Source organism: Triturus cristatus, chromosome 4_2 (assembly GCF_964204655.1).
Source record: "Triturus cristatus chromosome 4_2, aTriCri1.1, whole genome shotgun sequence".
Taxonomy (NCBI): domain Eukaryota; kingdom Metazoa; phylum Chordata; class Amphibia; order Caudata; family Salamandridae; genus Triturus; species Triturus cristatus.
Window position 1 is genome coordinate 658,783,893 of NC_140586.1, and position 13,911 is coordinate 658,797,803.

General features: G+C 42.4%; 1 protein-coding gene across 13 annotated transcripts in view; it reads left to right on the forward strand.

Moving 5' to 3' along the window:
* Window positions 1-13,911, forward strand: part of DOCK7 (dedicator of cytokinesis 7) — an 888,535-nt gene that overhangs the window by 331,857 nt on the left and 542,767 nt on the right. For all 13 annotated transcript variants that reach the window (XM_085602421.1, XM_085602422.1, XM_085602423.1 and 10 more), the window contains one exon: window positions 1,775-1,937. In XM_085602421.1, the coding sequence (XP_085458547.1) occupies window positions 1,775-1,937 (163 nt within the window). The remainder of the gene's footprint in view (window positions 1-1,774; window positions 1,938-13,911) is intronic.

Consider the following 13,911-nt stretch of genomic DNA (forward strand, 5'->3'; position numbering starts at 1 on the left):
CAATACGCAACACGGATTTAAACTGTGCATGTCATCGGTCAATGACTGGATGTCAAATAATCATCTACTGCTCAATGCGAGCAAGTCAGAAATCATGCTCTTTGGTGATGCGCAACACATTTGGACCACTGACAGGTGGCCGCCCTCACTAGGGCCGTGCCCCCCGCCCAAGACAGCAGTCCGCAATCTGGGAGTTGTAATGGACAATAAACTTTCCGTGGCCGACCACGTTAACTCCATGGTACGCACCAGCTATGGCTTAATGCATTCCCATAGGAAAATCTTTAAATGGATGCCCCTGTGCTCTTGGATGCCCCTTGTTCAGGGACTAATCATCAATTGCTTGTATTATGGTAACGCGCTGTTCGCATCCATAAACGAAAAGCTTTTGATAAATCTTCAAGTTCTGCAGAACACCGCTGCAAGGCTGCTCCTAAATCCCCATCGGATCCCAGTCTGAAGACCCTCTACTGGCTCCCTATAAGAAGGAGGGTTATCTTCAAATTAAGCTGTCTGGTACACCAAACATTAAACAATAATGGACCAACCTATTTAGCAAAGAAACTGACCAAACATCAGCTAGTTAGAACCCTCTGCTCCGCCAGTAAGCATCTTTTAACCACCCCCAAGGTCCGCACTGTAAAAAACGGAGGCCGGTCCTTTTCCAGAACTGCACCTGAGCTATGGAATTCACTGCCGGTAGAGCATCGCCTGGTAACCGACCACAAAAACGTCCGTAAAGCCCTCAAAACGTGGTTATTCTAACACTCTGCCCTGCCCTGTTTTTAGCTTCTGTCTTCGGCGAAATGCTATGAGACCTAAGGGTGATATATGTGCTCAATAAATACCAAATACATACATACATACTAAGCATTCTGTTTCATACGACTCACTTGAAAATCACACAACTAGCTCAGTCCTTAAACTTATCATTAGGTTTAGATATTACACCCAGTCAGTAGGTAGCCGATAGTTGCATCCTAATGAAAATTCGGATTCCAGGTTTTAAATAGAACAAACATCTCTATCTGTATTTCCCCTGGAATTAGGTTTGGAACTCATGTTTGTTATAATGTTGTAGTGACTGTCTAAACCCGGTGTTATGTGTTCTGATTGACATTTCCAGGAGCAGTTGTTATTCTGTTTGTCTTGGATGGTCGTAAACTTTTGTGACATTCATTCCCCTTTTGGCTAGGAATTACGTTTTTAATGAATATATGCCACATCTCACCCTCTGATGCTTTCCTGATATAGGTTTAGTTCTTGATGTATATGAACTTGAAGCTGTTAGTACTCTTTTTGTTCTTTGTTTTTTAGATTTTATAAATAAATATTGAAAAAAAGCATTTGATTGAAACAGTTTAGCATATTGGTTTTCTTTCCATTGCAGCCTGCATATGGTTTGTCTGCATATGTTTGTGTTGACATCTAAAGACTAAAATGTCTTTCGTAAGGGAGGTGGTAATACAGATACTGAAAGAGAAAATGGTAATGTGTGATATATAATAAGCTGTAAAGCAAATCTTTCTATACGTGAAAATAATGTTGCTGGTCACCTCAATATATCATAAATAAACTTTGCCTCTGTCCTTTTTCCTTTAAGTCACAAAGTCCATGGTGCCTTCTAATATCTTAATAGTATACTCTGGGGTTACTTTTGGTAATATATTTTGAAAGAAATTGTGCGTGCATGCATGTTTGTGTGAGAAGATGCCTCTAAAGAAAAAAGAGGATAGATAGCACAGGCAATTCATATCTTGATTCTTTCATTTAGCCCAGTTGAAATTGGATATTTCTCCATGCCCTGAGAACCCAAGCTACTGCCTAACTCCTGAGTTACTGCAAGTTAAGGTCTATCCTGATACTAGAGTGAGACCTACGCGGGAGATCTTGGAGTTTCCTGCAAGAGATGTATATGTTCCAAATACAACTTACAGGTAAGATGGTACCTACATTTAAAAGGAAATTAGCAATTAAGAGATTGTTTTATAGAATATTGAGTTCTCTTGAATATATATTGTTCTTCATAATTTACAGATGTTTCTAATGCATTGAAAGTAGGGCATTTGTCATTTGAAAATAAATGCTGACCGCCTAGGTATTTTGTTCTACGTACTAATATCTGTAAATTAGGACTTCCTGGAATAACATATTTGAGACGCTGCTCAAGACATAGATCTAACTTTCTCACACACTATTTATGTCATAGTTGTACTTCAAGTAACCAGTACTAGTCTTCAAATGTTGCCAGAAGATGACCCGTTACAGCATTAGGAAGGCCACGTGAATATAGCATGGTTTCACCACCAAATAAATATTTTAAAATTTTTTGAGTGATGAATATCTCTTGCAAATAGGTTACAGAAAAATAAAACACCCTTGGCGGTTATGGTGTGCTAGGTTTTCTGGATTTCTGTGTAACAAAATGTTACGCACAGTTCTGCTACAGCATAACCCACTTGCTTTATTAATAAAAGAAGTGACATATCTCTAAACTGCGAAGGATATTTGTTACGTCAGCTTACGTGATTGTGTAAGTGTTTTTTCTACTTTTCAGCTGACCAGACATGTTTTTAATTTGAATTTCACCACATCTAATTGGAGCCTTCGTTCATTCTGAGCATCTTTGTCAGTGAGCCAAAACTAGACGTGTCGCAGTGATTAGTTACTCACGCTTACAGAGTAATTTACATCAACCAGATTTTTATCAACACGCAAACATACCTAAAAAATTATGATATTCACTGACGGATTTGGAGAGTCGCTCATCAGCATTAACTGTATGCAAGGGATATCTTATATACATCCTGTTGTCATAGTAACAATTTTCAGCGGATGCTCTGTACAATCTATCTGTATGATATTTCTGTTGTCGTTTCTTCTTGTCTTATAAAAGACTGCTTTAACACTGAGTGTAACAGCCAGAGTTTCATCCCCAGCGCAGTTTAATGTTAATTCAGCTATTCTCTCCTACTCAGGTGACTGTTTTTTTCAATGCAATTAAATCCATATGGATTTTTTTTAGGATTGCTAAGTTATGTCCTGTCAAGTGTGTTGTGAGGAGATGTGTCTGTTCTGAATTCACTTTTCTTTTTCTGGGGCGATCCATTTTAGGGATTCATGTAGTTGATAAATAGTGGAGCTGGAAGCTTTACGATTTGAGTTTTGGGTACACCATTCAGTGTTGTTCGTGGTCTATTCATTTATACTTTAATTGTTGGGCTTTGTGCGACCCGCTTTCATCACTTTAAACTGAGTTGCTTTTATCAGCAGAGATTAGACCTAATTTCTGTCGTCGTTAATTGTTGTCTGATTATATATTTTGTGTATTTCCTTTGGCCCCTGACACCCTTTGTACTTGCTTTATACACTTGCGCTGCACTGCAGGTAACTCGATCACTATCATGTGTCCAACCCCTTGTAGTTGGCTTTGTGTGCTTCAGAGTAATCAGTGGTGCTTCTCTTGACGTGCAATGTGTACTGGGTTCTAGGGAATGAGTAGAGGAGGAGGCTTATTCCTTCACTATTGTATTGCAGCTTTTAGGCTATGCAGATTTTCTAGAGGTTGTTAGCTTCTTGTTCAGTATTCCTAGAAAGTTATTTTAGCATAGTAAGCTAGCCGCGGTTAACAAGAGGCTAAAGTGCAATCAGTGTTTTCATTTAAGCAAGCATTGGTACATTAACCAATGAATAATTCAGCCTGTAATGCAGACATTTTAGACAGTTGCTCTAAGGATAATTCATCCATAGAAAACATATTTTTCATCACCTTTTTGAAACATGCATGTCTTCCAGACCTCAAAAGGTCCCACCAAACGCTTTAATAATTCCTTGTTAAACGTGATTTAAATAGTGTGTGTCTCTGTCTCTCGGTCTTCTAAACCACATCTGCTGAGGATGACTGGCAATACAGAACACTATTTTTAGTGTGAAATGGAGTCAGAACTGCTAACAGTCTATCTCAGGGTCACAACAACTGGCCCTTCTTTGCTTAGTGAGGTGAGCATTGGCATCATGCAACACAGCTGACTGTAGCTTGGATTAATAGACGAGCAACTTATATTTCTTTTTGTAAGCTAAAAATAACAAATTCTGAATCGAACTTGGGTAATAAACGTTATCATTTTTGTAAATTTCATGACCTAATCTAACTTTTGATTTCCGCAAGTGAGAAATCAGTTCACCCAAGAACCAATCTAGCATTTTTTTCTTTCTTAAAATACAAGTCAATCAATCAGTGCTTGTTAAGTGCGGCAATTCACCCGTGAGGGTCTAAAGGCGTTCTTGACCTCTTCTTTTTTTGTATGACTCTTAATCTCCATATACTATCCATCTTGTTCTTCAGCTGGATGCTAAGTGTTCAGATTTAAATGAGGATATTTTGCTTACTGTTCCAGGGCTTCACAGTTCCCTTAATTCTTTTGCCTAAATTTTTTTATTGGAATTCTTGATTATTACTATGGAAGCTGAATGGATATTGTGGGGTTCCTTGTGCACTAACTACTAGGGAGTTTTGGAAGTGTAAGATGGGCTGTGGGGGAAGACATTTGTTATCAAGTAAAGTTCAGAATCACTGTTAGTCATTTTACCTCCACTAGCTCCTAGACAACCAGTCTTGGTATACTCCTGTCTTTGATATGATTTCTCACAATAAAGAACATCTTCAGTGGTCAATGAAACACATTTATGATCAACAGGTTTGGCGTTGGCTGCCATTCTTTTGACTTTGTCAATGCTTATTATGCTTTGACATGATATTTGCAGACCTTTATGTTGTGAGGGCTGCCGGACTCTTACTAGTGTAACAGAAAATTGGTAGTAGCAAAAATATTGTTTGATCCTAAAAAGCAAACATTGCCATGGTACTGAATGGTAACTGCCTTGTGGGTGGATATGGTTCTTGTAAAAGAGCAGAATCCTATCACTCACAGTGAAGCGTGGGGTGTCTGTGTGTGTTTTGAAGTAATTTATACAGTCAAAAAGTCTCATGATTGCTCCAGAAAATTAAATGTCATACATTTTAGGCCTGATTATGTCAATGAAAACACGTTTCAGAGAAATGCATATCTTTGGTATTAAGATGGTTCATGTTTTTTTAGCACATCTATGTCATTTACTTTTAATTAGTAACTTGATTATATATTTTGTTGTGGATGTGTGAGCTCAGTTTATAAATACATGAGATATTGCAGTGTATGTTCGCATTTTAGTACATGTTTATGCTCTACCAATTTCCTTAATTCATGTTTAAAGCTCGATCTAAACTGGTAAAAAATCAATGTGATTTAGGTGTTACATAGAATCACAACATGGCTTTTCACCTATACATTAGACAGCTGTAGCATATAAAGTGATGTGGAGTTAGAGAAATCAAAACAGGGCACAGAAAGAACTCGGTTGCAAAGAGTCACAGCACAAAGTATTTATGCACCTATGTAAATACTTATGTTTGTGCTTGAATATTAAATCCAGATCTGTAAACTTTTCTAATGCTTCTCAATTTGTTTGAGTTGTCAAGATTTTGCTATTCGAGTGCCCCATTTTGCACAGGATGGTCTTACGTTACAATGGAAAGAAGAAGTGGTCTGATCAATCCTTTTTGAGACATTGAGAGACTTTTATTTGGTGTGTCCTTTTGGAAGTCAGTTCTAGGGTAGAACCTTTGTTGAAGCTAAAGAGAGTGCAAAGTTATAGTAGTTAACTGGTAGGAAGGGTTTGAGGTGACAAGTGTGGGTGTCTTTGTCATTTACACTGTGGAGGTTGTAATCTCCTAGGAAAATCTGATCACAAAACAAGAGGATTTGGTCAGTTCTTTAATCAACAAAACCATCAATAAAACTTGTTTGGTTGTCAGGTGAGCAGTATAAGATGTTAATTCTTCAGTGGTTAAGGAGTCATATTAAAAATGTTCACAGTGGACCTTTGGAACTAAAGGTAGTGATTTGAGTTAATCAGTGTGCATTTAATGGACACTTTGTTGGTAAAGGTAAACCCACCCACCATTTTCTTTCTGAAGTATTGAGATGGGGATGCTGTAGCCTGTTGGTAAGATAATTGTATGGTGGGTGACAGGAGCAAGGTTTCCATGAGTACAGATCAGAAAGGCCACCATCATAAATTAGGGTAGCTGTGGAAGTTGCATTAAAGACCACATATCTACAGTTCAGGAGGGCAGCTGTAATGTGATGTGTAGCTGATGAGTCACTATGTTGAGAGGCAGATATTCTTCAATGGTTGGTTTGCAGAGTGGCATTTGTGATTTGAGCATGTAGCTGTAGACAATGTGTTCATAAGATGTGTTGTGAATATATCATCACAGAGTATTTGGTATTGTGTGTGGTGAGTTACAAGTGTTAACCTCCCTTCTACTGGTGGAAGATTTTTGGGCCGTCAGTCATGGTGCCGGTGTTAACCTCCCTAGTACTGGTGGAAGAATTTTGGGCCTTCAGGGCGGCGAGCAAGTGTCAGTATGATGCACACCTACAGGTCAAGAAAGATACTTTGAGCAAAGAGGGTAGTGCTTGTGGAGAATAAAAAGTATTGTTATGCGCTACAGGGCCATTGCGTGCTTCCTTTACAGAATTAATAAAGTACCTACTATAAGACGCGCATGAGCACTGCTTCGATAGTGTTTCCTGTGTGAGCCAGGCAGTTGGGTTGACACACGAAGAGGACAGCGTAAGAGTTGAGCAACAATGATCACTAAAGACCCTGCATTCCAAGGGCAGTGCAAAACAAAGGAGGACTTGAGTTCGACATGGAAAACAAGGAAGACACTATTCCAGAAGGCAGAGGTCATACCTGCCGGACATGCGGCCGCGGGCATTGAAGATGAGGGAAGATCGAAGGAGGGAAGTGTGCTTTGTGAGCATGTCAGAAAGGAGAAGGATGAGTACTTTGGAAAAGTTTGTAAGGGAACAGTTTCTAGTCATGTTAGTCACTGTGGGAGCTTGTCAGGTAAGGACTCGGTGACCAGCAGTCCATGGGCGTATCTCAAGGAAACAATTGGTGAACTTTTAAAATGAACTCGTATGCAACAACAAAAAAAAAAAAAAGGAACTTAAAAACCCCGGGTCCCCATTTGCTAACCACCACTTGGTAATCCTGTATTAATCAACATTCAAGTTACACCAAGTGGATCTGACTCAGTTTTCCACTATCTGTATATTTATGCTCCTATTTTTGACCATCACAATTTATCATTTTAGTGCCCTAGCCACCTCTACCCCAAACACCACTCCCTGGTTAACGTTCAGGTGGGTCAGTGTCTCCCCCAGAGGTTTTGTGAAACCCAATAAAAAACAGAAGCTTACTATTGGACGATTGAGCTTTTTCTCCCGTCATGCAGTGCAGATTTGTGAATCTGGCTGCACAATCACTAATCTCCTGCTCTCAACTTGCTTGCAGGTGACAAAAACATTTTTGTTGCCATTGTCATGAGTCATACCAAGCACCATTTTGGGAACATTTTAACGAAAAAATGTCATAAGGTGGCATTGTGAATCTACCATTACCCCCAATGCCCATCTGCGCCCTCCCCAGTGGCGATAAAATAAATATATATAAAACTATTTTTATTTCGTGATTCACAAATCCTATGCTGGATTCTGGCCTCTCGTTGACCCTCCTGGTGTTTCAGGATTCACAAATCTGGCACAGGATTAAAATGTTAAAAAAATATTTTTTACTAAGTATTCAGTGCACTATGGCTGCACTTGGTCAGTGGCCACACATGGGTTTTTGTAGCCCATGGTGTCTTGGAATTGCATGGCCTTGCGCATTGGGGTTGGCCAAACAATTTCAGTTGGGCACAGGCCCTTGCCACCCACTGCCTACCCTGCTGCACGTGAAAGAAGTATATGCGCAGAAAGGATTGGCTTCGAGTGATGTGTGATGTGATGTGTGTGGGCAAAAACAAGGCGTTGCTGGCCAGGCCCAGCTAAGGGAGTACGTGGCTGGGTTTTACCACCCGCTGAGGGTTGGACGTACAGACTGGCTGTAGACCAATCCCTGGGGCCAATCCCCATGCTGCATGGCCAAAGGCAGTGTTCAGCAGGGCTGGCCGTCCATTGCTGGTTGGGTGCAGGGAACTGTTGCTTGTGGTACACGGTTAAATGAGATGAAAAATCCACTGGAAAAAAACAGATTAAAGTGAAGTTAGGGTTAAACTTGGTTAGGACACATTCATGTATGTTTAATAAAATCTTAAAAATTCACTGAATAAAGAGTTAAAGTGACTTTATGGTGGTGAATGAAAACCTAAATCCCATTGAAATTCACAAGCTATGGTTAGCGCCACAATCTATAACTTGCACAACAGGCATTGAAACCATAGCTTGCGGTTATTACTCAGTGGAGGTTGCCACTGTGTGACTATGGTTCAACCGCATTGGGCCCCAGAATGTACTGCCATTTTGTATTTATCTCTCAAATCCCTTTTGACTGGAGGACTTCCTGCTGTTCAAAATAAACAACAACAAAAAGGCAAACCACAAGCAAAGACCAAGACCTTGCACCCATCCCTTTATGCGCATCCCCAAAGGTCGTGCACTGTGGGGATCCGCTACAAACTGGGAGAGAAGGAGCAGAGAGCCTGTCCTCAGGAAAGGCTCTGCATATAACACCCATGGCCAAAAGCTGTGCACCATGGGGATAAACTGACAGCAGGGGTATGGCACATGGCCTGGCCAGGCCCGTTGTGAAAACCTCGCTGCGCAGGTCTTGCGCAGTGGAGGCTGGCTGATGGCAGAGGATTGTGGCCTCAAGCCGGACCCTCCATCGAACCCCACTGCATATAGGGGATGGCAGTGCAATGCAGGAGTAGTCTGACGAAAGTGGGAAAGGCACAAGAACTGGCAGTACCTGCAGGCTGCAGATCAAAGCTTAACGGATGGTAGAATGCCGGGCACAGAGCCTGGTTAAAGGTTGCTATTGTGGGTGGCTGAAGGACTTGCCCAGCAGGGGCTGGCTGATGGCAGAGCGTTGGTCCGCAGGACTTGGTGGCTCGCAGCAGGTTGGATGCAAGCCCTGCAGCCAACCCCCACTTTGCAAGCCCAAAGACTGTGCTCAGATGGGGTTAAAAATTAAGTACTTAATTTAAAAAAAAAAACGAAATTCACAAAACCATTTAAAAATGGACTTATGGTTCTGGCTTAGACTCGACAAATCTTTGAAATTCACCACTTATGATTACCACTGGTCATAACCTGTGTTGGTCACTATGATCAAAACCCCAATTTGCAAACATTTCAGAAACGAAGGAAATAGCCCAAAAAAAATAACAATTTGGCCAGTGGTTCAAGTTATGTTTTGTCCATTGGTAATCATAACTCTGGAATTTCACTGCTATGTCGTGTTTGAGCCAGAACCGTACTCGGGTTTATACTTTACAGAAAAAAAGTTGTAAGCAAAAAAAATTGTTTTCAATGGAAACTCTAAACTAACCATATCTACAATGACTGCTGTTGATTTATATATATATATATGTATGTATATATATATATATCTGTGACGCATGATCAGGTGATCAAGGCCGCTTGGACGGCCGAAACGCGTCCTGACATAAGAGGAGATTAAATAAAAATAATGCTGCAAAAGTCGGTCTACACTGGTGATTTCTGCGCGCAAGCGGGAGAATATCGCTAGTTGCTGTGAGATATATATATATATATAGTTCGGTCTGTTAGTCAAAGGGATGTGGTCGTGTTGAGCTCTTTTCACGGTTTTATTTGAGCTGCTTGAATTAAGTTTGCAGTGTTCTTCACTCTTTTCAAACGGATATCTTATTCTCCTTGCAGTAACCCCTAATCAGTAATATCAACTGGTATAATGCAATACGCTCATGAGAGGAGTTGACATTTTCCTTGAAGGTTAAGAGCTGTATAGCTTTGTAGCATAAGTAACAAAAACTAATTACTGCCATATGTAAATGATCAGTCCCGCGGGTAGTAAATTAAACCAGTTGAAGGAGTCTGAAGGAAATGTGTTTTACTATCAAATAAATAATTAGCGTTTTCTTTCAAGGTGATACACAGAGAAGGTCTAATTTTCCAGAGCGTCATTTTCTCTGCATAACGTAGGGCTCAATAAGCATCTAAACTGAAATTTTATAAAGATAAATAATTCAGTGTGTCTGTATTATTCAATTTTCTATAAAGCAACACAATAAATATATTCATAGATGTCTGTTGAATTTTTACTACATGTTAGAAAACATGTTTTTCAAGTGATTTTTGCATTTTAAAGAAATTGAAAGGCCCAAAAAATTTCTTGAAAAGTTCAGTTTGAAGAACACCTTTAAGCTGTGAATTTCAATTTCATGCACACTCGTAATAGATTTTCTGCAAAAAGAACAATTAATGGACAGAATGTTGGACAATGTTAAACTTTCCCCCCATTACAGAGATCTGGGCCTAAATTCATCATTTGTTTTGCTCTCCATGCCATCCCTGTTTAAACCCAGCCAAATGCAAATCAGTCTTGACCCTGTTCCCCATGGGAACAGTCCAGCCTGAACTGCCATGCCACATTCTCCCTAGATGGCAAACCAGCATCCTAGGACTAGTTTCAGAGTTTCACCCCATATGAGCCAGGCTAGCTTGACTCCAGTGGCATGGAGAGCACGGGACCCACGTCTGGGTATACCCGCCCCACTCGGGGTAACACATGCAAAAAAAAATGGCTGGACAGAATATTGAACAATGTCAAACCTTCACCACAGTACAGAGATCTGGGCCTAAATCCATTGTTTTTGCTCGCCATGCCATTCCATTTTAAACCCAGCCATATGCAAATCAGTCTTGACCCTGTTCCCCATGGGAACAGTCCTGCCCGAACTGCCAGGCCAAGTCCTCTCTGGACCGGAAACTAGCGTCCTGGGGCCGGTTTCGAGGTTCCACCCCTTATCACCTAGGCTAGCTTGACTCAAGTCGCGTTCAAAGGCGACAAGGACCACCCAATTCACGCGGAACCAGGGTACATATTGCATATCAAAAAGTAATGGTGCTTGTGGAAATAATGAGAAAAGAATCCTAGTATTTATAATAATGATACTAATTCAGCACAGTGGCAATAATATAGGAAAAGATATACATATTTTTCAAAAAAGCACTTAGAAAGGCCAGTAAGTAAAATGCATTGTAATTTATATATCGAAAATGTGAAATATGTCCAAAAAATGTGTACGCTGTCCCAAGTGAAAAGTGGAACCTATATACAAAAGTGACAGGTTGTGACATACATGACGGTTTAAAAAAATACAGGAGAGCAAAAAGCAACCATCTAATCAATTTGACCTATGAATTGAGGGACATTGATCCCCCCTCTCCATTTGATCTCAGGTGTCCCTCAACATCTTCGACATACCTGCATAGCGAACTATTGAATTCAGCCTCCGTCATTGTTACAGGAGACTGTGAATAATTATTATAAATTGATTAGATAGTCGCTTTTTGCTCGCCTGTATTTTTTTAAACCTTCATGTATGTCACAACCTGTCACTTTTGGGGCAACCACCTGGATGCCATCTCACTAGCGGCGCCTCACCGCATCTAACACCATAGAGGGGGCTTTTTACTGGCGTGGCACTACTTTGTAAATGGGACAGTGCCTGTGCCTGCCTGCTCGATTTCTCTTCACCCACCTCCCCAGAATATGGCGGGGTGGGGGGAGTTTTTTGGCTTGACAGGGAAGACTGGACTGCTCGTGCCCTCCTCGTGACCAGCCCTACGGGTGAGAGAGGTGAGGCGGGTCCAGACGTTCCTGGGGCTAGGCAGTACTACACGACAGGGTCTTTGCAATTCCTCAGTGTGCTCCGACACACTATACACTTGCTCAAAGTGGCAACATCATTGCTGTTGGAGGTGCGTGAGGCGCATGGCTGACAAGGGTCTCCCATGGATGAGCGGGTCCCTGCAGAGCCTGCGTGTGCCGCCGCCGCACCTGGTTTTCTGGGGGGTCCAGGGGCCTTGTGGGTCTCATGGGTAAGTGTATGTTGACATGAAAGGTCCCCTTCAGTGTAGCCCCCTTCCCTCAGTGTGGGACTTGCCATCTAGCTTCAGCAGCAGGCGTGGCTTTGTACGCCCCATGGGGAGAAGAGGAGTTGGGGCCCTCAAACCTTGAGGCGCCAGTGCGTGGAAACCATGGACCGCCCAGGCAAGGCACCCAGTCAGGAGGCCTTGCTAAAGTCCCTCAAGGAGGAAAAATTAGGCAAGACACTATAAGCGATTGCAGACACAAGACGGGACCTTTGCAGCCTGGTCGATGTAGTTGCAATTGACATGGGGCTGCTTTGGGAGGTCAAAAAGCTCAAGACCTGAGTCGACAACGTGGAGAATGCCATAACAGAATTGCAACCTGGCCTAAGTGACTTAGAAAGCAAAATCTGATCCCTCACCGCTGAAGTCCAGAAACTTGAAGGCAGGACAGAGGACTCTGAAGGGCGGTTCCGCTGCAACAACTTCCACATTGTGGGCTTCCCGGAAGGGGCGGAGGGGACTGACTCCACACAATTCTTCGAGGTCTGGCTGCTAAGGCCAGTGGCACTCGTTAAATTATCGCCTCACTTTCTGAATTAGCATGCCCATCAGGTCCCAGCATGCAAGCTATCTATTGGGAGCCCCCCTTAGGTCTGTGGCGGTAAGGTTGATAAATTATCGAGGCAAGGAATCCATCCTACAGTGTACCAGCTCTGCTGTCCCACTCCTCTATGAGAATGCCCACTTATACCTCTTTCAGACTACACAGTGGCAGGTTGAGGGGTTTTCTTCTAGTATGCACAACATAGAGCACACAGTGGGAAGGGGCCTAATGCATGTGGTCACTTCTCCTTGCAAAATGCAACTCGTAGACGAGGTTTGCACAATCCTCTACACCTCCTTATTCCTCTGTGCTGTCCAGTTCCCCTCACTCTGACTCTCTGGACACAGTGATTGACTATGGCTAAAGTGGGAATACAAACGTGGAATGTGAGGGGGATGGGGCAACCTGGAAATGACATGCAGTGCAACAATACATGTGGTGAATGGGAGTACAGATAGCGCTCCTCCAAGAAACTCATATTGCCAGAGGTGAGGAGTGTCGCTTACAGAAGTGCTGTTGGATGTCTACTCATTCTGGATTTGCAAGTGGAGCACTCATATGGGTCCCCCAAGGGTTCCATTTCGAATGAGGAGATAGACCCCACGTATTGGTGGCGGGCCAACTGGACGGCAAGCCACTGTTGCTGGGGATTATCTATGCACCAAACACAGCGCAGTTTTGCGTTGCATCCTGGATCCGCAGATAGACTCGTCACATTTCCTGCTATCAACCTCATTGGTGGTGACAGCCGCCACCTGCCTTACTGAATGGCTTTCTCATTGGTCCCTCCATGACAGTTGGCGAGTCCCACACCCCGGGGCTCTGGAGTACTGTTATTATTCAGCCCCCCATGAGCTGCACGTGTGGTTAGACCTCATCCTTTGTCACTCCACTCTCCAAACACAGGTTACCAGGGCTGATTACCTTGGGAAAACATTATGTGATCATAACCCACTACAGTTACTTCTTGGATGGAGGATGCCAAGACCCTCAGTTCCCACTTGGCGGCTTCAGCCAACTGTGTTAAAAGACCAGGTCTTCAGGGAGGAGAGGAGAGGGGTAGTAACACATTATTTCAAGGCCAACTGGGGTTCAGCCACCTCGAACAAATCGAATGGGAGGCGCTCAAATTGGTAATCAGGGGTCAATGCATTCGGGATGTGGTAGGGTCTAGAGCAGTTTTGCATAGTGACCTTATGCAAACTTGGGGGCCACTTGAAGTAGTGGCCCGCTCAAATCTTGACGAGCAGCGCACCCTAACTGAGGCGTCAGGAATCATGCACGCCTGATAAAACAGTTGTGCTACTTGGACTTTAAGGCCTATCAGGCCAA